Raw genomic sequence first — 24,235 nt, 5'->3', positions numbered from 1 at the left:
TATTAATGACTTCATTTCTATTTACAGATATTTTTATTGCTTTACATCCCCTCTGAATCATGAAAAATATCACAAGAAGCAAAGAGCATCAGAAAAATATCCCAAAAGATGTATTGCCAAAGTCCAACAATCAGATGGATGAAAACCAGTCTTTATTATGCATAATCATATTCCCAAGTGGAACAGTCTTTTGGCATCAGCATGTACTCTGAGACACCTACTCAGTATCAGGTATGGACTTCCATTGGATGAGAAATATTAGGAAGATGCTGTTGTCATTTCTGGTTTTCATACCATGGGTAATGTGTACACAAACAGAAAAATAATACCTGTAAGTAGGGAATCACTTTACAGAGGGTCTGCCCAAAGAACCACGTCTCTGTGATGTCCACAACTAAAGTTGCTGGAAGACAAGTAATGGTGACCAGAATGTCAGCCAGGGAAAGATTCACTATGAAATAGTTGGTAACGGTCCGCATGTGGTGATTCTTCCACACTGCAAGGCAAACTGAATTTGGAAAGACAAGTTAGTGAGATGGAAATGACTTAGGAAATGCTTTAAGAGGAAGACATTTGACTTTGTGGAATTAAGGAAATGTTTGTGTCCTTTGTTTAACACAGAATATCTGAATATGCAAGAACCATGTGTTTTCTTTTAGAGAGGAAACAAGAGAGTTCATGTACAGAGACTCTTGATACACAAAGAATAGCTTTCCACAGACTGCAGGGTGGGAAATAATCCAAAATATAAAGCATCTTTCTTCTCTGCTAGTTAATCTTCACTAACTACTCCTGCAACTTTCTTCATTTCTCTTTCCAGCCATTGGCCCTACTCTACAGCAATACACATCTATACTTGTAAATGTTTATCTATTTTCTTATGATAGCATGGTACTTAAATCAATTACTACAATGCAGAATCTTGTAAGCTGTACAAATATAATTTTATAAAATATTTTGCTGGATTTAATACATCTATTGCATCTGCAGAGAATCTGTAACGATTTTCTGGGTAACTGATTTGAATTAAGTTAATAAAAGTAATTTTTGCTGTATTAAATGTTACATTTTTGATGATGATCAAAAGCAGCATGTAGCAGGCACTTTATAAGATGTGCCTTTAAAGCTTGTTTTGTATATTTTATGTCACCCTTTTTCAAACTGAAAGACTTTTAGAAATGAGGCAAATCAGTCTTTAAAATCACTACACTAAATTCATAAGCTGCTGAATTAAAAATACCATAATTAAGTCTAGGAAAGTAGCAGAAAAGTAATTTTAAAAATAATTTCAGAAGTCAAACCCTGAGTGACTGGTGCAATCAAAAGTTTTTGAATTATTTACATTTTTAAATTCATTCACCCGAAGATCTTTAAAAACTGATGCCCAAAATTTTCCAGAAACACCACAGTACTTTTTGTAAGACAAGAATACAATTCACTGTACATCAAAGGGTCTTCCCTGCAAACAATTATTCATCCATCATGCACATCTGATGAAGATTCAAAGTCTCCTAATCTGTCAGGATATAGCACAGTGCTTAATTTAGATATAATAAACAGATCAGAGAATGTTAAAAAATTGAGCTAAAAAGGTCCTCAAGAGGTTGCCCAAGTCTAAAATGGAATCTGCCAGAGTTAAGCCACCCTCTTATATTTAAAACAGCTGGAAAAAAATTACACAGACTTTAAGGCACATAGGCTCTTGAGATCAGATGCTTCTTTAGATCCTATGAAGGATGATGCGCCTGAAAGCTTCTGTCTATCTTCCAGCTGTATCAGTTGATCTCATAAAATATATGACTTCATTCCACAAATCTTGCCTTATGTCTCCAGAGCAACAGAACTACAGCAAGACTACAACTAAGCAACTGTTGGCAAGTTTACATTTGAAAATGTGTTACATTTGAAGATACCACACACCTCTTAAATGCGTTGCACTGTTTCATTATCTTCTCTAAAATAAAAAAAAATCTTCTCATGTCTAATCTACTTTTATTTTGCTGCCATTTATATACTTTTTTTTTCTGCACATAGGCAGAAATGAGGAAGAGTTTTATTTGCCTGCAGCAATGCTTCACATATGTAAGGATTTTTGTTATATATTTCCTCAGAACTTCAGAGCTCTTTATCTTTTACTCTCAGTCATTCCTCGAACTTCTGCAACCATCCTTGTTGCTACTTTCTGGACACTTTCAGATGGAATTGAACCTTTCTGGTGAGAGTGCAGTGACCAAAACTGGCAGAATACACTTTCAAGATCCTACCAGTGCAGTGGCAGGAGCTGAGATTGCAGGACCTCTTCATGTGGGATATGTTTAGACACTTAGACTAGGACACAGAGAAAGGGAGAGGCGAGGTGGCCTTCAGTTTCTCTAAGACCAGGTGATTTTATTAATTGTCTTCTTAAGACATAGGCTTCCAAGGTTCATCTAAAATCTCTGTTGTGATGCAACATATGCTCTTCATATATTTTAATGTGTTGCAGAGATAGCTCTGGATTCTCTCGCTTGTATCAATTTAATTTTTGTTATATATGTTTCATGCTGTCATAAATGCAAATGAAAAGCTCTCCACAAAGATCTTCACTGTTCTTGGACTGGTTTTGAAAAGAATGCACTATAAATTTCTTCTATTGTTTTCTTTCTGAATACAGAATTTCAGGTTTTTTTAGTTTTGGCCTCAGATGCCTAAAAGGCAAGGCTTATAAATTAAAGGCTTAAATGAAACATCATACTGATTGTATTTTCTTCCCATCTGGAAGATTTAAAGTACCTACCAAAGTAATTATTTCTACAGCAATGCATGATAATTACAACACAACAAATCAGAGCTTTATCACTGTCACTTGTGCATGGGGTTACCACAGTTACAGTCTGATAGTACAGAGGCAGCACCTAATAGGGAACGAAGACATTGCTGCCTCTCTGGAACATTGTTTGCAGTTGGAAATGCTGGGAAATGCTGGGAAAAAAATGCAAAAAACCATTTAACTTTAGATAATTTTAATATTTAACTCTAAAAATTGGAAGATTTGGACATTTACTTATGGCTGGTTCTTTGTCTTAAGCACAATTCATATTGAAAGTATGGTCCTGTCTTTTACTTGGACAGAAGTGGATGCTAAGTGGCAATGTTTTTCTGTACTTATTCTTTTTATCAACAGGCAAAAATTAAATAAAAAGTTGTGTAAAAGTTTGGAGTTTGGCTACTTTTTTCTCATATTATGGTTTCAACAGTCTTGTGTTCTACCCAGTTCAGACAAGTACATCATTTACAGCCATGGATGTCAGTGCCTAAAGGTGCAAGGTTTAAGCAGATATGTTTGGTCTTTGACCAGGCCTATTCCCATTCCTGTGCTGGTCCATGTGAAAAAGACCTGAACATAAACATTATTTCTGGTAAAACAAATCCATTAAATTGACAAATATGAGGTCAATCTCACTGGCAGCCAGCTGTATCAGAAATCAATTCACAGCATTCTGCATGTTGAGCTCAAGGCTGTATGAGCAAATGAAACCTTGTGATACCCCAGAGATTTAAGAATTACTACCATTTTCATCTCTGACACAAAGAAAGGGAAGTGCAGAACAGAAGTTGTTAAAGGCCCTACAGTAAATCAGACACAGAATGAGAAACTTGGACTCCTAATTCCCTGTTGTGTACTAAACCTTCCAGATCCCACTGGCTTGACACAGATGGAATTCAGATGAACTTCAGTATTTGCTGCTCCTCAGAGTAACATAAAAGACTGTGCCTCTTGCTACTCAGGGTGTAGCAGTGTTCAGGAAAGCCAAGGCACAGAAACTACCCTGAATTTCCTTGAATTCTAATCTGTGGGGATAGGCACTGAGAAGATGAAAAAGCCCGATAGCTTACAAGCATAGAAATGCAAGATAATTTGTTACTTTATATTTCTCTGCTTATGCTTGTATATTTCCCCTTTTGACCTCTTCTCTTCTTCACAGCACAAAATATTTCCCATTCTTTTTATGGCACATAGCACAAGAGTGCCTTAATGAGCTTTAAGTTTACATAAGTATTTACATACTACTATAAGAATTAAATATCCCAGAAACTCATTCCATGAATGTATTAAGAAAAAAAGAAAAAAAAGAAAAAAAGAAAAAGAGAGAGCTTGTGAAAAAAAGCCTCTGAGGAGAAAGTATTTTGAAACCAAGTTAGCTTTCTCTGCCCTCATTGCCCTCTGCTGTTTGCAGTACTGTTTTGAACCTGCCACAAGCATTGGTAATGTTTTCTTTCAGTGCAAGGCTAAAAAGCTGTGAGGATCTGCTATGAGTTATTTGAATAGGACAGAATGATAAAAAGTCATAAATAAGTCCTAAATGACATAAAGTTAGTTGAATACATTCCTTCCAGACTCACTCTTTCTGAGTTTACTACAGTCCAAGGTTACTCGGTAGTCTTGGACAATAGCTTCACTCATAGTGTTCTAGCAGCTCATCAAGAAAGATTCTCTAGCCTGTGCTCAAAACCTGCTATTTTATAGGCATGAAAAATAGTTTAACTATGCCACTGAATATTGTGCAGCTAGTTAAGTGTCAGAACAAAAGAATTTAATTTACTCTCCACTCTATACGCTCCTTTAATTACACACTTTCATCCCAGTCAGTTTTACAGAGAAGCACTCAGCTCACACAGAAACACTTAAGTAACATGCTAGGGAAAGAAAGTTCCATGGAGGTGAAATGCCATCTGCCTACCCAAACAGAAATAGCAGAGAGCTGTGAATTTCCACTTATCTTGAAGAACAGAAGAAAGGATAAGAAAGGTAGTAAAGATTCTCAGTTGGGAGTGTATTTTACCAAAAAGTACTTAAAAATCATAAAATAGGAGATGAGGCCAGCAGCAGCCCTCCTAGAAAGCTTGAGAGATACCATGGTGTTAACAGGATGCCTGTTTATTTGGAACACAGGAGAGTGGCCCAAACTAAGCTCTTTAGACCTCCATCAAAAAATCTGTGAAATAGAAAAATAATTTAATAAAACTTCAATTTAACATTATGTGCAAAGCTTTTATGCAGCCTTTGATGTTCCTAGCTATAAATGGGACTGAGAAAGAAAGTGGGGAAAGTGGTGTTAACACAGACACTGAAGAAAAGAGGATTAGAAAGGAGAGAAATGTAAAAAAGCCGTTATGAAGCATACTTCTGCTGTGCATGATTTTCCCTCCTGCTAATGGAACCTAATTACCTGTCCAATATCTCGCATTACTTTCCATAGTTTTGCTTTTACAAAACCAGTGGGAGTTAGAGCTGCTCCTGCGAGTGCAAACAGGCAGCCAGGTTTCACAAGGAGCAGCTGTTTTTCTGATGGCTCTCAGACTGCCCCAGACCCTGCATCTCACCGGGGACACTTCCCTTCACTTTTTTCAGACTTCAGCAGAGCTTCAAAAAGCGAAGCACTTGTCGTTCCCACCTCTTCCACACAGTGTCAGTGAAGGCTCGGAAACCAGCTGGAGTCGCCAGGCTGAAAGCCTTTGGAAAAATTTGTGGAGGCTCTCCATAAGCCAGGACAGTTCTGTGATAACGGAGCTGCTTTCTGGACCCATCCTCCAAACACTGACAATCTCCCACTCCCCAAAAAAGTCTCACAGGAAAGTCCCAACATGGACAAAAAAATAAAAGGTTAAAATCAAAGTTAAAATTTAAGATTGATTGCTATTAGAAATCCATCAAGAAAGCTTCACCTCATATTCCTGAAGAAAAAAAAACTCTAATGTGACAATATAGTGAAATTGGTATTTTTCACGTACAAATTTAGTCCCTGTAGTTTAGTGTCCTGAGGCATTTTAATTAGAGGTTGTAATGGTGTTTAATCAATTAGCACAGCTCATTGTATCTCAAGCTGAATATGAAAACAATAAAAAGGCTCCATCTGGTACAAAGTGCAGCTGCTTGCCTCCTGGAAGATTTATGCAGTCCTGAGCATATTAAACACTGTGCTGCAGCCCTTCCACTGGTGGATTCCTGGGTCAGCTGTCAATTTGTTTTCTACCTGTCAACCCTAAATCATTTCCCTTACACTCCAGAAGTCTTGTCAACCTCTTATTCAGTGGGTCATCTTTCAGTGCAACTTCCTGGCCAAAATAGAAATGTAATTTCCATAACCAGCAATAACTGACATTTTCATATATAGAGGAACGACTTTATCTCTTATCTAATTTTTGATGAATAATAAATCCCAGATGGAAGTAAACAAAGAATTATCATATTTCATTCTAAACTACGATGATTTTATTTTGCTTTGGTAATTCAGTCTCACAACTGTTTGACTGAAATATCATAATATAGTCATCCAGAAGTTATTTGGAACTGATGCTGTGATTATAAGACCTGGTAATCAGCATCTCCAAATGCATTAGGCAGAAAGCTTCTAAAAAGCTTTACTTTTCCACAGTATTTTACAACCAATGACAAAACATGGGATAAATAGTTTTGAATTATATATTATTTATTCTCTATCTCCTAACCCACCCACCCCCAATTGTTTTCTCCTCATAATTAATTGGTTCTCCACATGGAATTCTTCCTCTTGTTCTCTTTTGGTGATATTACCTGCTGCAAATCAAGATCTGAGTGGTGAGGTGTCAAGCAACACGAGGTTGAAAGGAAGGCTAAGTAGATGTGCTACCAAAGGGAATTCTGGAGAGCTAGAGCCCCTGTGAAAACAGTGAATGTATACTGCTGGAAGGAAAAATGCTGTCATTAAAACTACCTTCATCATGAATGACTCCTGATTAAGGATTCTTCTGCTTTGACTTAAAAGTCTAAAAATTAGGTGCCTAAGACTAAGCTTATTTAAGGAAGGCCTATCATGAGTCTACCAATAATTTCATTGATGATCTTGATTAAGGGGAAAGAAGCACTTTAAATTGCACAGGATATTTAATTAGGGGTTTTTGAAACCAGCAGTGAGAACAAAAGATCTAAAACAAAGCAATATCTTCTGTGAATAGGGAGCTATCTAATCCTTAGGCTGTCCATCTCTTATCCACTATTAAGCTCCAAACTCACACATTACTTCATTTTTACATAACTAATCTTATCTGAAAGAAAGGAGACCAACATCAGACCAGGCTTACATTGAAAAGTAATAGAAAGAATGGCACAAAGAAAATACACTGTTTTATACAATGTTTTTATAAAGGAAATACTGAAAAAAAAAACCCTGTGTCTGGTAACAATGCCTGGCAGATAAGAACTGTCCTTGAATACATGATGTGACAACTAAAAAAAACAGACAATACTCTGAGCAAAGGAATTACATGGCCTACCAGTGAGGCAATAGCTCCTCATCAACAGGAAACACTAAATGTGTTCAAACATGTGCGAAGAAATTCTCAGAAGCATGACAAAAGGAGCAGGTGGCAAGGTCAGACCCCCTATGTATCACACATAAACAAGTGTGCATGTGTAGGTTCCATCACACAGGAAAAATACCAAACCTGTAACAAATGTAGTTGAATAACACAGAACACATGAAATCCCAAAGTATTTTGTTGAACATCAGCTTCACTGGAATGTACTAGTGGGGAACTGTCACCCACAAAAGACAGTGAGGATTTACATAAATAAAAAAACAGGTCACAGCAACTAGCTTGCTTGCAGCAATATGTTTTCTGAGGTTTTCTACCTACCATGTGTTCTATTGTACCAAAGAGTTGAGTTGTGGGGTTTGGGTTATTCCTGTGCTCTGGCACACTTCTACAACTTAAGAACTGGCTTATCAAGGCATTAGAAAAGAAAACAAGAACTGAATTTTGTGTAGTGGAGGCTTATTTCTATGGATCACAACTAGGAGTAAAAGCACAACCATCTAATTGGCACAGGAATAATTTTCTAACTCGGCCACATTACATAATCTTAGGCATTCAACAATCTAATGGAAATGGAAGTTATTAGCAGAGAATCAGCTATGCTATAAAAACAGACTGCCCAAAATGCCTGGTTTTGTCAGCTCTGGAGAAAGTGAAATGTTCCATCACTGAGTTTTCCTAATCTAACTGTACTGATTAAGACAGACAGATTAGTTTAAAATACCCAGCCCCCACCCCCCAAATCATTATCAGTATTAACTGGCAAACCCAGTCATCTCTGCAGAGCTGGCTATACTGATTGACAAGATGTTTAATAATAATAATTGATATTATTACAAATAAAGCCTACAAAATCTTTATCTACACTTCCCATTACAGGTGGAAGAGTCAGAAATTTAGATGTCATACTGTATATGACACTATGATAAAAAGATTTCACACTTGGCTGATTCAGTCGAAAGCTGCATGACATTTAAATGAAGGTGTGTTTCACAGCTGAAATGCTGTGCAACTTTGAAAAAATATGCTTCAAAAAGCATCCATCAGTCACTGCAACATGAGTTGCACTAGGAAAAACCTTTTGGAGTTTTGGAGTACTCTTTTGGGAGTCAGCCTTTTGCCCCAGAGCTGCATTTAAGCTCAGGCTCTCACACTAAGCTCAGGCAAAGATCAGGTTACAAGTATGGTTTTGCCTTGCTGAATTTGATTGTAAAACTCATCCACTGACTTGATTTTCTGCCTTAACCTCAGACCTGTTTCATCAGAATAGATTTGTCTGGTGGTTTCTGGGAGGACTGAGACCTGGTAAACATCCTCAGAGCTACCAAGCTCTCAGGCACTGTGGGACTGTGTTGGTGAGTACACTGCCCTGCCAGCCTTGCTGCTGCCCTCAGCTCCTGGCACCCCTTCCCCTGGGGAACAGTCCATCATAGTTCTTTTCTGACACATTCCACCTGTGAGACAGGTAGTAAGTCAGCTGCTTATGTCCAAGAAAACAAAGAAATTTGACATGAAACATAAAAAATAAAATATGCTTTATAGACAACAAAAAAACCAAACCCAAACCCTTCAATTTTTTTTTGTTTTGAAAAATGGTGAATAATCCCTATATTATGCAAATACCAATGTATTTCAGTTGATACTCAAACTCTTCTATAAATTGAGCTCATTCTTTCTCTATCATAGGTAGAAAAAAGATATACATATTGTCTCATTTCCTATGTGCTGTCTTCTTAACAGTGATAAAGCCATTCTAGTTATTCATCCAACAGATAAAGGTGACTCTCATGCTGATATTACAAACAAAGTCTTTCAATGCCAGGTTCCCCAAGGAATCTGAAAAAAAAATGAAATGTAATAATCTAAAATGTAATTAAATGAAATATGCCTCATCTACAGCAACAAAATAGGATTCATGAAGATCATTTAAGAGAATACATGACTCATCCAATTCTACCAACACAGGCATGTATGCCTCAGTATTCACTGGATATCTTTAAAATTACAACAGAGCAGCATTTGAGAGAGCTGCCTATTCATAGGCATTGAGCAGGACTCTGGTGTTAGAGCCATACACTGATTTTTTCTGCTCTAGCCATAGAAAAATCAAATGGAGGCTGTTGAACTCTATGAGTCAGACTATGAACTCTTTGAAGAAAGGAGCATAGTTGGGTTCTTACAGATCTCAGCAAAACTAGCAGTTACTGTAAAACAGATCATAAATAATACATCTATCCAGGGAGGGGTAAGTCTCTCCCAATCTCTTTCTGAGCTGGAATGAAAAACAAGTATCACCAAACTGTGTGAGTAAATAAAGTTTCTGAGGCTTCTCACTGATGTACTGCATGGTCTCTTACCCTTGGAAGCCAGCAGTGTTGAGGACTTTCAAGCTGGGCACTGGCAGGCTGTATGTGCTAAAGACTGCAGCTCCTGCCAGCTCTGAGAAGGCCTGCCAAGAGCCCCAGCAGCCCAGCTGGTGGGATGCCAGAAGGTTGCTTGTTTTGCCTTCAGTCCTTGATCAAACCAAGTGATCTCTGCTGCACATTTTCATTTTGATGAATGCACGTTCCCTGAGAGAAGCCATTTCATTAGAAAAATCCTGACCCACGTGAATGATTAACTTCAACAAGGGTCATTTGCATTCTTCATAGGTATAAACAGAGTTAAACATATGTAGTTGTACATTACCTTGTAGTCTTACTCCAGTTATTAACTGCTGCAACTGATCAGCCTGGAATGGCATCAGTACCCAGAGACCTCCAGACATGCTAAAAATACCTTTTCTTCTTTAATTATCTAGTTTCCTATTTTCAAGCAATGTTTTTAATGACCTGTTTTCAAATAAGAAGAAAGAGGTCTTTACAGTCAACATACATTCTACATTAAGAAGTTCCACATGTTGCATTAGATGTGCAAAGAAATTGCAAGAGTTTCATTGATCTGCAGTAGTAAAGAAAATTTTTGGTCTTATTTGCAAAACAGAAAATCCTTACCCTCCACACTTGTTCTGCTTCTAGTGATAAATAGTGACCAAGTGAAGAAGAAAATAGGATATGTCATCATATTCATATTGCCATCTAGATTTCAGAGTCCCTTAATGTTCATGTAAATATATCACAAAATCATCTTAAAATCTGGTTCTTTTCCTTGACTTACACTGAAATACCTGATGAGCAGCCAACCCAAACACACAAGAGAATCATTGACATGAAGCCCTGTGTGCAATACTGAAACCTGCATTCAAATAGAGACTTACTAATGTTTTTCACTTTAGCTGGTTTGTGAAGCAGCTTGGACAGTTTGTGTCAAGTCTCCTAATTAAATTGAAAGCTAAATAGCAAAGCAGCCCTTGTTGTATGTTATTATTAGTGGAATTCCTGCTGTGTATCTCACTCAAGAACCCAATACGTGTCAATCAAAGTTCAAGCTTCTGATTCCACCCTTGGTTGTTAATTAACTGCCAGAATGCTTCAATCCAGTTTATTACTAATATCTAAGGAATGTGCAGTGCCATCCACTTGCACAGATACAATTTCTGTGACTCTCCTTATCCCATGTGAGTGCACAAACCAAGATGAGAAGCAGAAATGTAATTTTCAGCACCACACAGGGAAAGGGAGGGTTTTCCTCAGTTACTTAAGTGTTATTTGAATAGGATGTGTTAAAAATAGAACCAAAGCATTGATTCCACATGCCACAAGCTCTGCAGCACTGGGCAAATGTAAGCAAAGGAACTCAATGCATCATTAAGGATGATACTATGAAGCATTAAGGATGATACTGTAAAGCACTAGTAGCCACTAAAATGCTCTTTAGAAGTCCTGCTCTTCATTGAGAAGCTCCACGACTAAACCCCAGATTAAGTTTGAATATGGATTTTTCAAGCAGCAGAAATCAGTTTCTCAGAGATACCAACATGTGTACTGTTCTACATCAGATTTCACATGTAGTAGAAAAGTTCCTCAAAAATGTCTTTGTAAAGAGCATTAGACCACATCCATTTCTCTCCTCAGAATCACATGAGCCTGCAATCAGTGCAGTGTGAGCTTTCTTGAATAAAGATGAGACAGTTCAGCTACCAAGCACCTGCAGAGACCACAAACAATTCTTCCATGAACAGAACCAGCAATATGGAGCAAACAGCTCGAGGAGGATCATAGAATCATTTGGGTTGGAAAAGACCTTTAAGATCATTGAGTCCAGCTGTAAAGCTGAAAGACCTATTGTTGAATTTACTGTGATTTAGAGGAGTAGCCAGAAAGGTGTTCAGCTACTTCTCTGTCTATTTTAAGACAGAGATTTGCTACCACGTACTACAACTTGGAGAGAGAGATTTCAGAGGACAAAAGGTGGACATTCCACCTTTTGTAAAAGATGGAATCCAGGTGGGTGCAGAGTTTCCATCCCAAGCAAAGAGTTAATGCACACAAATGCAAGGAAAGAACAGCTGCACATCACATCCATAATGAAATAATCTCTATTTGTGAGTATACAGAGAGGAAAGCTTTTCTCCTCGTGGCTTCAGAGGGGGAAATGTAAACAGGGCGAAAGCTCCCAGAGCTGAAGATTTGACCTTGAATTTTTACAGGTGAGAGAACAGCATTCTGAAGCTTGTCCACAGTATTGGTGAAGGATAATAGGTAAGCACAGGTGGTTCTCCTAAAATAGTCTTTGCTCAAAATCATGAAGAACAGCTTTTATCCTAGTTTAAAATAAAGCCACTTTGCCAGGGTTATTATGTTTACACTGTCGATCAAGCTGGCTGCCGAGCAATGGACTGAGCGAACGTGCTCACAGGCACTTAGGGCAACGCTACGGAATTACTAAAAGAAAACCCACAATCACCAATCCGTTGAAATTTTTTAAAATGCCTTTAAAATATTGCCTTTGGCTGCAGTCTCATTTGCATCTCACTTCGGGAAGCCTGCAGAGTTTGCAGTGACAGCCCTGACACGCACAATTCCTTCTGAAAAACATGAATGAAAGACCCGTATGGCGGGGCGGGGCCCAGCGCGCTCCGTCCGCGGCAGCATCACAGGATGGACGCAGGGAATGCCAATGGCCTGACCGCAGCTCAGGGGTCCGCCTGCCGGAGCCGGCTGCCGGCGGCCACACCGCGTCCATTCATAAACGCAGAACTGCTGAGGGCAGCGCCTGCTCCGCTCCCCCGGCCACCTGCAACCCGGGTGGGGGCACGGCCGCCTTGGGACGGGGGCACGGCCGCCTTGGGACGGGGGCACGGCCGCCCCGGGCGGGTGTGTGCACACGCGTGGCCGCCCTCCCCTGCACCGTCACAGGCGCCTGTTCCGAGAGCCCGGCGAGAGCTCCCGCCGTGGGCGGCAGAGCGCTCGGGGGAGCGAAGAGGAGCGGTGGGGGGCAGCGGGCGGGCTGCTGACGGCCAGACCCCCCTGCCGCTCCGGCCCGCCGCCACAGCCCATCCCTCCTCTCCTCCTCCCTCCCTTCACTCTCCTCAGCTCTCCGCCACACTCCAGCGCCCCTACCGCTCCCTTCGAGGCGGCCGCCGAGCAGCGCCGGGGCCCCGCCGCCTCCTTCAAGGATGAATGGAAGCGGGAGAAGGCGGGCTCCGGGAGAGGCGCCGCCCCGCCTCGCTCTCTCAATGAGCGCCCGGGAGGGGCCGCCTCGCCCCCGCCCCACGGCCCCGCTCCGCTCCGACCGCGGGGGAAAGGAGCCGCGTTCCGCGCCCGCCGGCGGCTGAGGGGACCCCGCCGGCTCCCGTCACGGGCCGGACCGCCGTCCCGGTGCCCGCGTCCCTGTCTCTGTCCGGGAGAATCGCCCGGCGCTCGATATCCCGGAGCCGGCCGGGGCTCCGCGAGGGAGCAGCGTCCTCCCGAGCGGGCTGCGAGGCGGAACCGCCGCCGTGCCGGGCGGGTTCAGCACCTCGGCCCGGGGGACAGGGGCGGGAGCCGGGCGGCAGCCGCGGCTTTCCGCCGCCGGGCCGCCCCGGTGCGCTCCGCCAGCCCGCTCCCCGTGCCCGGCCCTGGACGCCAGCGGCCGTCGCCGCAGCCCCTCGCCCGCGCAGGGGGAGTGGGTATTTATGGCCCCTTCCGCGCAGCCCGAACTTTCCCCCTCGGCTGGGGACTGCCGCCTTTCCAGCGGGGTGTGCCAAACCGACCCTGGTTTCCAGCCACCCTCTGTGCAAAACCCATCTCGGGAAGGGAGAAAAGGAAGTTTTGGGGAGCTCGACTCACCCAAGACGTTCCCAACGAGAGCTACAATGAATACGACGATGTAGCCGGCGATCAGCGCCCATTCATATTCCTTGGGATGCAAATACTCCTTCCAGAGATATCGCAGGAACTCCTCATCATCGTAGTCGGAGGAAGGGGTTAAAAGAGCCTCCCGCGTTTCATTTAGTTCCGACCCACTCGTCCAATTCCTGTACGGAGGGGAACCATCCTCTGGTTGAATCCCGGACATCCCTAGTGGTGTTCCGGAGGCTGGAGGAAAAACAACAACCAACAAACCCAAACCCAGACCCTCTCAGAGCATCCGAGCTTTCTCCCGCCCGTCCATCGAGGCTTGTGGTTGCCAGTGCGAAAAGCGGGGTGTGGGGAGAAAAATGACGCGGGAACTTACGGGAGCCAATGCGGGAACAGGCTGGGGATCCGCGTCGGTCCCCAACCCGCCCTGACGAGCCTTTTCCCCGACCGGGCAAGGGGTGCAGCCTCCGCGGGGGAGGCTTCACCCCCTGCACCGTCGTGGAAAAGGCTGGTCGGGGTAGGCTGCATGCCTCAGGTGCCGGAGTGCACCCGCCCCCGCTGGGAAAGTCACGTCCGTTTCAGACGATGTCGATTTTTGCTCCCCAAACCATGCACACGCACCCTCACACACCCCCGCATCTCTGCATGCCTCCCCCCCCTTCCTCCCCCCGCTTCAGCTCATCCCCAGCTCCTCATCTCTCCCCCAACCCTACTTCCAGCTTGCCCATCCCTCTTCTGACTGCTTCTCCTCGGTTTCTCACCCTGTCTTACACAAGCACTTCCCTTTAGACCCTTCTACATTAGATTCCAGATATATTCAAGATATTTGTAAATTAAAGGCTGTGGAAGGCTGCGGTGGGAGGAAGCACAGGGTTAAAGGAGCCATTAAAAAGCAGTGGCTAATGAGGCTGCCTCGTTTCTGTGCTGCTTTGAAAGTTAGGCTAAAACAGGAACACTGTGGGTTTCCCAGCGCTGGTGGGAAAATCCTTAAGACAGCTGAGCAGATAAATGGGAGGTTTCATTGGATTTAAAGATTGTGAGACCAAACTGTAGCTTGAGTTTAGCATGCGTTCACTGCGCTGAGGATGTTTCAGACATCCAGCTTGGGATCTCGATACAGCAACTGCCCCTCAGCCATTCTGAAACGGGCTCAGCTGGCAGAAAGCAGTTCAAGAGAACCCAGAAGTGCCAGTTAAACAGCTTGATAGGTTTCCTGGCTTCTGGTCATTACTTATTGAAATATTTTCATACTTTGCCAAGTGTACAATCTCTGGAGGAGAAGGGATAGGTCTGAACTTGTCCCTCCATGACTGATAAAAGCCCCTCTTGTTCAGGCAATCTGTTCACTTCATATCTGAATAATTTAATGAGTCTGATAAAAGTGCCATTTCTACTGGGACATGGCACAGCTAGCTCAGTCAAGCATTTCAGTGCAGGGTCTCTGCACCTCCATAGAAATGGAAGAAGTGTTTTGCTGCCACTCTACTTCCAACACAAGCATAATAGAGAGGCAGATATTCATTCATTAACACTGTGCATAGAGTGCTTAGCTCTAGACAGTACTTTAGGCTACCCAATTCTTTTTTATCAGTGTACTGCCTTCTCTACTGCCTTCAAAGTTCAATGCAGCATACCTGGAATACCTCCTCCTATTTCTATAGACCTGCTCACTTTGCTTTAGTTCCTTGTAAAACAAATTAAAAAAAATCTTTCCTATTCCCCAGGGAACTTGAGTGAACCTTTTAGTCAAAATATGTTACAGAGTGAAATATACTCAAATATACAGGTAGGATTAGCATCTGTCTTACATAAATTAGAAGGGTAGAGTTTGAAAACCCCATAAACAAAGATTAGATACTCTGCAGCCTACGAAAACACCTAAGGTTATATTAGTTGAGGTACGAATATTGAGAAGTGATTTAAAGTCTCCTGACAACATGGGAATGCAGGATTACTTGGTACACAAAAAGAGTCCTATTGTCCATGGTCTTTGCTAGTGGTGAAGAGATTTAGAGAATGACCACTTAGTAATCAATAGCAGACAATCACACTCATGTTCCAGCTTGTTTCCATGTTTGTAATTTCACAATTTGCTTCCAAGTTTCCAAAAAAATCAAGTAACGTCTTTTTTGACATGAAGTTTCTTTCTCTGTCACCAGTAGTGACTCCACCTGCAGTGCTGCATGCAGCTCTGAGGTCCCCAGCACAGGAAGGACATTGACCTTTTGGAGCTAGTCTGGAGGAGGGCCATCAAGGTGATCAGAGGGATGAAGCACCTCTCCTATCAGGAAAGGTCAAAAGAATGGGATTGTTCAGGCTGGAAGAGAGATGGCTTAGGAGTGACTTAATTGTAGCTTCCCAGTACCTGAAGAGAAAGATGGAGAGAGACTTTTTACAAAAGTATGCAGTGATAGGACAAGGTGGGGGACGAATTTAACCTGAAAGAGAGTAGGTTTATACATCAGGAATAAATTGTTTACTGTGGGGGTGGTGAGGAACTGAAACAGGCTGCCAAGAGAAGTTGTGGATATCCCATCCTTGGAAGTCTTCAAGGCCAGGTTGGATGGAGCTTTGAGCAACCTTGTCTGCTGGAAGGTTCCTTGCCTATAGTAGAGGGGTTGGGACTAGATGATCTTCAAGGTCACTTCCATTCCAACCCAAGCCATTTGATGATTCCTATGAATAGTAAGGAATGGAATTAAAAAGGCATAAATATTTGGAAAAAACATGAATTTGTGAAAAACTTGTCACAAGACTCATTCTTTCTTTCAACAAGATTACAAATTTTAGTGATAAATACATAAATAATAACTTATGTAGGTTAATTAACTGCCTAAATTCAGTATTCCTACAGAATAGGAGACTTTGTTTTGATTGATACCACGCATTCTGATCATGGAGCAGGCTAGTAAAGAAATCAGTGCAGTACACATCATGAAGATTAAAAATGGGTTAGCTAAGAGATCCCAGAATGAAAAGGTAGACAAATAATCATTGCTGAGCCTATGAATTCCTACTGTCAGTTCTTGGTTCTGTCATACTCATTCTTCAATGACCTTGAAGAAGCTGGCAGGTGACCCAAAGATCAGGTGTAATCAGCTAAACACACATGCTCATCATGAATCTGTAGCCAGAAAGCTTCATTTGATCCTTGCTTGTGTAAAGGAGTGTACCTGTGAAAAGATTAAATTTTAAGGTATGAGTGAAACTTAGTGAAAATATTCACCATGTACAAAAACTCTGCTACCGAGGAAATGGTTTTCAAATGCAGCCATTTTTGCTATGCATTTTAAAATCAAGATCAAATGTCTTTCTAAAAGATAAGTGCTAGATGAGATGAGAATTAATTCAGAAAAAATCACATGATATGGAATGCAAGAGGTCAGACTAGATGATTATGGTTGTCCCCCTCTGGCTTTCTAATTTGTGAAAGTGTGTTAGCTAAATCAATTCCCCTGATGAATTTTGGTTCTGATTTATCTTTTCTTTTAATTATACTATCTACATCAAGCTTGGTGGAACAATTTTAATCTGTTCCTTTCATATGGAAGTGTACGGCAAATGTTCAAAATCATTTAATTCTTATTTTAACTGGTAGTTTGTTTTTTGTTTTTTCAGTTCAAAGCCTGCTTAACATTTGGTTTTACAAACTTCTATAGCCAAAGAATATATTGGTGAGACAGCACTTAAAAGAAGCTTAAATTCAAGGGTATATCTATTAACCTTCTTATCTCAGGAGAGTACTTTCTGGTACTTTATTTATCTAAAAGCTTCACATACATTGATATCTTTTCTAATCCATAACTTTCCATCACTAATCCAAAAATACTGAAATTAAATTACCAGCCCCAGAAGATATATCTTGTGGCTTTCAATATCACTTATTATATGGTATTAGACCATGTGAATATAAATCAAACAGAATTTTATGCTTTATTGCATCTGGTAGCTCACAGGAACTGACATTCATAGAGAATAAACAAACCTTACTTCAACATCCGAGTTTATCACTTCATCAAACACATTTCCCCCTCCATAACAATAATTTTATTGCAGACCTACATTTTTCTTAATCACACAAATAGGCAGCATTTTTTCCTTCTGTCAGAGACTAGCCCTTTCATTTGATTCAGAGGATTAGTTCCATAGTAGTCAGATACCATATTCAATTAGGAGCCCTTTTCTCAGGACAGAATTATTTTGAATTTTTGCGACTTGGTTTAAGAGGCAGCTCAGCTGTGGAGTTTCTGTTCTGCCTTTGTTGAACATTTTAGCAGGTGATTTTGTTGTCGGGAAGCAAACCTCATGAACACAAGCACTTAAAAGAAGTGCTGTGCTGGCAGTAGAGACAGATTGTGTGAATTCCTTCCTTCCTTCCTTCCTTCCTTCCTTCCTTCCTTCCTTCCTTCCTTCCTTCCTTCCTTCCTTCCTTCCTTCCTTCCTTCCTTCCTTCCTTCCTTCCTTCCTTCCTTCCTTCCTTCCTTCCTTCCTTCCTTCCTTCCTTCCTTCCTTCCTTCCTTCCTTCCTTCCTTCCTTCCTTCCTTCCTTCCTTCCTTCCTTCCTTCCTTCCTTCCTTCCTTCCTTCCTTCCTTCCTTCCTTCCTTCCTTCCTTCCTTCCTTCCTTCCTTCCTTCCTTCCTTCCTTCCTTCCTTCCTTCCTTCCTTCCTTCCTTCCTTCCTTCCTTCCTTCCTTCCTTCCTTCCTTCCTTCCTTCCTTCCTTCCTTCCTTCCTTCCTTCCTTCCTTCCTTCCTTCCTTCCTTCCTTCCTTCCTTCCTTCCTTCCTTCCTTCCTTCCTTCCTTCCTTCCTTCCTTCCTTCCTTCCTTCCTTCCTTCCTTCCTTCCTTCCTTCCTTCCTTCCTTCCTTCCTTCCTTCCTTCCTTCCTTCCTTCCCTCCCTCCCTCCCTCCCTCCCTCCCTCCCTCCCTCTGTTCTCATGTAACAGCTTTTTTCTGTTCTTTTGTCTCTCTCACAAAAGATGCCCCCGAGAGCAGAAAACCACCTGCCTTAATGTTTATTTATTTGAGTCATCCTGGCCAGCCAAATTCTGAATTTTGCTCATGAAGATCCTCTGGTATCTTTTCTCCTATAATGGTATTTCAAGGTGGAAGTGCTGCTCCCTGGCAGTAGTACTAAGTAGTTTCTGATAAGCGGATGGGCTATTATCAACTAAATAGTGAAGACAATAAATGAGCAAGTAGAAACAAGGTAAGAGCAAGAAAGAAAGAGTGAAAGAAAAAGCCAGGGTTAGAAATCTGTACAGCCATAAATTTCCTTGGGGTGATAAAGATAGTGGCCATCAGACAGTGAGGTGAAAAGGACCACAAAAGAAAAATTGATATTTTACTGTACTTTTTTGCATGAATTAATCAGTTACCCTTATAAGTAAACAATGGTGTTCCATCACACAATGCATTTGCAACACCATGTTTCCTTTAGATCTGTTCTTGTCTTAGCATCGATTCAATGATGAATTGTTGGTTGAAGATTCAAAACTAATTTTAACATTAGATATAGTCCTCAAACCTGCTGCTAAAGTTTTTTTGAACTGGGGATATGAGAAGCATCCAGCAATTACCCTTGTTTAGGCAACCTCAGACATTTTTCTCTTTGAATGTAGAAAGCAGAATCCTGTTAAGCAGGATCTTGTTTTAAACAATTAAAAAACTTGCAAAGATATTATTACCCCAATATAACAAGAGTATGAGCAACACTCTATTGATTTATTAGCTGACTAGCACCATTAAAATAAATCAACACTAAGATAATTTGCTCTGTTTCTAGTAGTGATCAGATAAGAAAAATTAGCTGTCAGTTAGCTCATGCCATCTTCATTATTAATATTCAACAATGCAGAACATATTTGAAGTGAAAAACTGTGATTCGAGACTCATTCACTCTACTGTAAATTAGGAGTATCTTCATTCATGTCAGTAGAGTTATGCTGCTGTAATACAAATTAGAATAATAGAATGCATAGTTGTTCAAATTCAGACCAACTGAAAGCAATATGAGAATCTGATTCTGTTGTCCAGCTGGGAACAGAATTGCCTAATATCGTGTTAAAGATATAATTTCCAATGCAAATATATAAAAAAGTACACTGCTGTACCATGCTTTTCCTGGTCCATGTGCTTATTAACAGCCAAGTACTAAAAGGGGTTTTAAAACTTCTTTTTATTTCTTTAAAAAAAATTGATATAATTGATATATGAAAATGAATGTGTACCATCTGCAGTGTTCTCTCTTCCACCAAGTCTACAAATATTTAAAAGTAAACACATTTAATGATCAGGGCACAAATCCAAACATAGATAGAACAAATTACAATACACCTTTCCTGAAAATGTCTCTGAACTGTAAATACAAGCTGAAAAACAGATGTCTATCTGTTTATATTTTTTTTTGTTAAGTCAAGGCATGCCCAATGTTAATTTCAATCAGCAAGTTTAAATATGTAGAAAAAATCTCTTCTTAACTTCATAAATATATGTGAGCACTGAAAGTCATTTTTGTAGAAGCTAAGACAAATTTATTAAAAGTCCATAAGAGCTGTTAAATTAAGCAGTTTGAATGCTACATTGCAGTCAAGATCTCTGAAGCCAGAGAAAATAAAACTTGAAATAGAATCTTTTTCTTAAAATAATTTTACCTGGAAACTTCTTCTGACCAATTTGAAAATAGCAGAGGATCTTAAGTGTGATCTGAGACAAGACAGATGCTTTCATACTAAGCATTTTGAGCAACAAGAATGAAGAGGAGCACAGCTTTTTTAAAAAAAAATATGTTGGTTATTTTAAAGGAAATAAAGACCTTTCAAATGAATTCAGCACATAAAAATGTATGATTTATTGCAATGTTTTCATGGTGATTAGAGCATTGGATCTGCCCTTAGCAACATAGACATTTTAAGCAGATGAGATAGATTAGGAATGGGAAATGAACAGTGACAAAGATGCCTTTAAGGGACTTATCACTTCCAGTGTTATCAAAGCTGAATGACACCAACATGTATTAGAGGCCTGTGACCTGTGCTTTTCTATTTGGGTTCACTGGCCTCCTGACAGAAGACCAGAATAAAAGAACTACCTCATGCTATTGCTTTCATCCAACTGGTTCTTCCTTGGCTCTCTAACCCCTCCTCTTGCATAAGGCCAGCAAACCCTCCAGTCCTGGTTACATCTCTGCCAGTGGCCAGGAATAGATGAGTAGAGGGGAACATAGGGTAAGGCAAGTTTGCAATGATACTTCCCAACTTTCTATCTTTGAGCAAGCTGCTAGTTAGCAGCCTCCTGAGGCAAGTCATTATGCCTGGCTAACAAATAGGTCTTTACGTGTTTTTCCCAACAATTTTGCTTAATTGTTTCCTGAGCCCTTCTGAACCTCTGACTTCCACTGAAACTAGAAGCAAATGACTTCTACAGTTTTTTACAGTGCCCCTCCTTTTCTACCTTTAAAAATGCTCCTTAAATAATTTTATTGTGTTTGGTTTGTTGCTCATACAGTGTAAAAACGGAGTATTTCCCTTTCCAGTTTTTCCATACCATTTGTGACGCACTTTTCTTCAGTCAAATCCTCCTTGAAACTCTTTCCATTTCAACAATCATTTTATTTTTGCTAAATAACTTAGCATAACAGAAAACTTTCTTACCTTTTATATTCGTGCCCTGAATCATCTCTGATCTGTTTAAATAAGGTCTAATTAACTCAGCGGGGTGGGGTTTTTTTGTCACTTGTTTGAATTTTGTTTGGTTTGCTCTATACACTATGCTTCATTTGAGTACAGCATTCTGTAACTTCACTACCAGATGAATCATCTCAAACGGCACACTTTTTGGCACATTGGCTTTCTGATAGTCTATTTAAAAACTTACCCATTTTTCTTTTAAGTTTCATCTATGGATTTCTTTTTCCTCTTATAGACTGTGTCCCTAATATCAGTTTGATCTTTTATTAAAGTTTCCCCATTCTTAACAAACTGACTCTGCTCTTTATGTTGTTTCTCAGACATACTGACACTGCACTCTGTCTAACGCAGTTCATGGTACTGAGAACACTTCTCAGGTCATCTTTATTCAAAGATTTGATATAATCCATTGCTACTATTCTACAATATTAAACTTAAGTTTTCAGAGAACAAAAGAGAAGTATTTTGTCATGAGGAAAGCATCAAAAGCATTTATTTTCATGTCATTGTTCACCCCTTGTTATTTTGTTTCTTAAGGTGTGATTTCTTATTCTGTTTAGGTATGTATATTTTCACATGGTATTTAAAGATTTTAGTGCTGCCTTGATAGTTTATTCCATGCCTGCTTTCTTTTTTTTTTTTCCTAGCCTAATAAAATATTTCAGTTAGGTAACAGGGAAGAGTTTAATTTCCTCCTATTTCCAATGAAATATTTTTCTCATTCATTCTATGAGCTTCTGGTGGCTATACATTACTTTGGACTTCAACATGCAAAACTTTGCAATAATTTCCCTTATTGTTACAAGGTTTTTTGCGATAGAAAAACTTCTTTTGCACATCAGAAATTGAAGTTGTAATGGCATTCCATTCCAAAAGAAAAACATAGAATTTGTTTTAGATTTTGTCCTAGAATCATAGAATTGTTAAGGTTTGAAGGGACCTCCAAGATAATCCAACCCAACCATTAACCAGCACTGCCAAGTCCACCACAACACCATGTCCCGAGCACCACATCTCCATGTTTTTTTGAACACTTCCAGGGATGGTGATTCCTGGGCAGCTTGTTCTAATGCTTCTCACCCTTTCAGTGAAGGCATTTTTCCATTTTTCCTAATATCAAATCAAAACATCCCCTGGCACAACTTGAGACCCTTTCCTCTTGTCCTATCACTTGTTACCTGGGAGAAGAAACCAGCCCCCACCAGTCTGCGGTTTCCTTTCAGTTGCTTGTAAAGAGCAGTAGCATCCCTCATGAACCTCCTTTTGTCCAGACTAACCAAGCCCAGTTGCCTCAGCTGCTCCTCATTAGTCTTGTCCTCCAAGATCTCTCAGCCTATGGCACCAAAGTGCTCTGTTTGCCAGCATAGACTGCACTGATTGGTTTCTCTACTTTCTCTACTGCACTTTGCTACTGCACCTATATCCCTAGTATAGGCACATAATTAGAGAGAAGGTTACTAGGGATATTGTTAGATAGAAGTTGGAAACTCAACACCAAATCAGCGTGAAGAACTTGATTGTTCAGACTGTAAGATATGCTGGGCCAAAAAAAAAAAAAAAGAAAAGAAAAGAAGCTGCCTGTGTTACAAAATGACTAAAACTAGAACCTTTAGTGGTCTTCTCCAGCTCCTCAAATATCGGTCATTGCTTTCTCTTTTCGTCTCATATCATCAGTTGCATGTTTCAGTAAGTCTTACCTTGACTGGCTGTGCATTAAAAAATATTATTATTAACCAGTGTCCTATTAGACAGTGGCTGCTTCAGTTTTTTAGTCTGCTAAACACCGTAAGCCATCAATTCAGCTTGAAAAAAGAAGAAAATAAAATACCCCAAAATGCCAGAAAGAAAAGGAAATGTTAGAATTTCTAGATACAGATCAACATTATACTGCAGAAATTAGCCTAGCCTGAATATCAGATGAGCCTTTTAGTGAATTAAACCCAAATTTTTTCATCTCAGTCAAGTCATCTTGCACTTTAGAAGTCAAATCTATCTTCAGTTCTCATGCCTGAGAATACCACTACTTATTATTATGGGCAGATTTTTCTCTTCCCTTTGCCACTTGATTGTGTTTGAGCCTCAGATAATTATAGTTCTGCCTTTCCTACTGTAAAGATATGTATAAGCTTTGCAGGAAGAGCCTATTATCTATGGAGGGGTGAAGGAAGAAGTCACTTAGGGACCATCTTTGCAGCTGGTAAAGGCAGTTTTGGAAGAATCAGCCCTGTGACCAAGCCTATGGAGACTTACCCACCTATTGTGCAGCCCCACACTGGGGCTGGCAGGGCCCTGAGTGGGCTCAGATGTGTGACAATACACACATCACTGTTAATTTGAGCTAGATAGAAACCCATCAGCACAGGAACTTTCCTTGCTTTTCTTTGTATTTATAAGCAAGCTGCCATCTCAGAGTCATATTATCAAAAACTATTGTAATCACTCACAATACTGTTACACATTGAGGCACCAACACTGAAAAGGAGACAGACCTATTTTCCTGTGAAGTTAAAAATGTGAGGCAGTGCTTAATATACTTTGAGTGATGAGTATGAACCAGGAGATTGCAGCAGACCTGCACCTTCAAGTTCCTTTCAGCAAGGTTTTGGGGGTGAGGATGTCTCAGTCTCTGCAGTTCTTCCAGTGATTGTGAAGATAAATAATCCACTTCTGTGGGGTTCAAGACTATAAACAAGACTGAGTCTGTGATACTTTTCATTCTTTCCTCTTCTAAAATGTAATTATATTGGCTGCACATTTTTCATTTACTGCTATAGAACAGCTTGCAAACAAGGCATCCTTGTCTCAGTTTAATTTCAGCTGGATCAGATTAACCAAGATACTCAAATAAAGATCTAAACATCTCATGGCAAAGCATAAGCAGAGCTTGGAAAAGTATCATTTGAAAAAACACTATTCACTTTTTTCCTTCCAAGTTTGCTGCCTGTTTAAATGCTTAGGGCTTCTCAGATGTTTTTTGCTGTTTCTTTAGTGACTTT

At 40.5% G+C, this 24,235-nt stretch overlaps 1 protein-coding gene across 1 annotated transcript in view; it reads right to left on the bottom strand.

Moving 5' to 3' along the window:
* Positions 1-13,773, bottom strand: part of HCRTR2 (hypocretin receptor 2) — a gene marked incomplete at both ends in the record, with an annotated part of 30,775 nt that extends 17,002 nt beyond the window's left edge. Inside the window, 2 exons of the mRNA XM_084202385.1 lie at positions 330-508; positions 13,545-13,773. Of these exons, the coding sequence (XP_084058511.1) occupies positions 330-508; positions 13,545-13,773 (408 nt within the window). The remainder of the gene's footprint in view (positions 1-329; positions 509-13,544) is intronic.
* Between the last annotated feature and the right edge of the window lie 10,462 nt (positions 13,774-24,235).

The sequence above is a fragment of the Fringilla coelebs genome, assembly GCF_963513975.1.
Source record: "Fringilla coelebs genome assembly, chromosome: 3".
NCBI classification, from domain to species: Eukaryota; Metazoa; Chordata; class Aves; order Passeriformes; family Fringillidae; genus Fringilla; species Fringilla coelebs.
The sequence above is the reverse complement of the archived record's forward strand: the minus strand, read 5'-3'. Positions and strand labels throughout refer to the sequence as shown.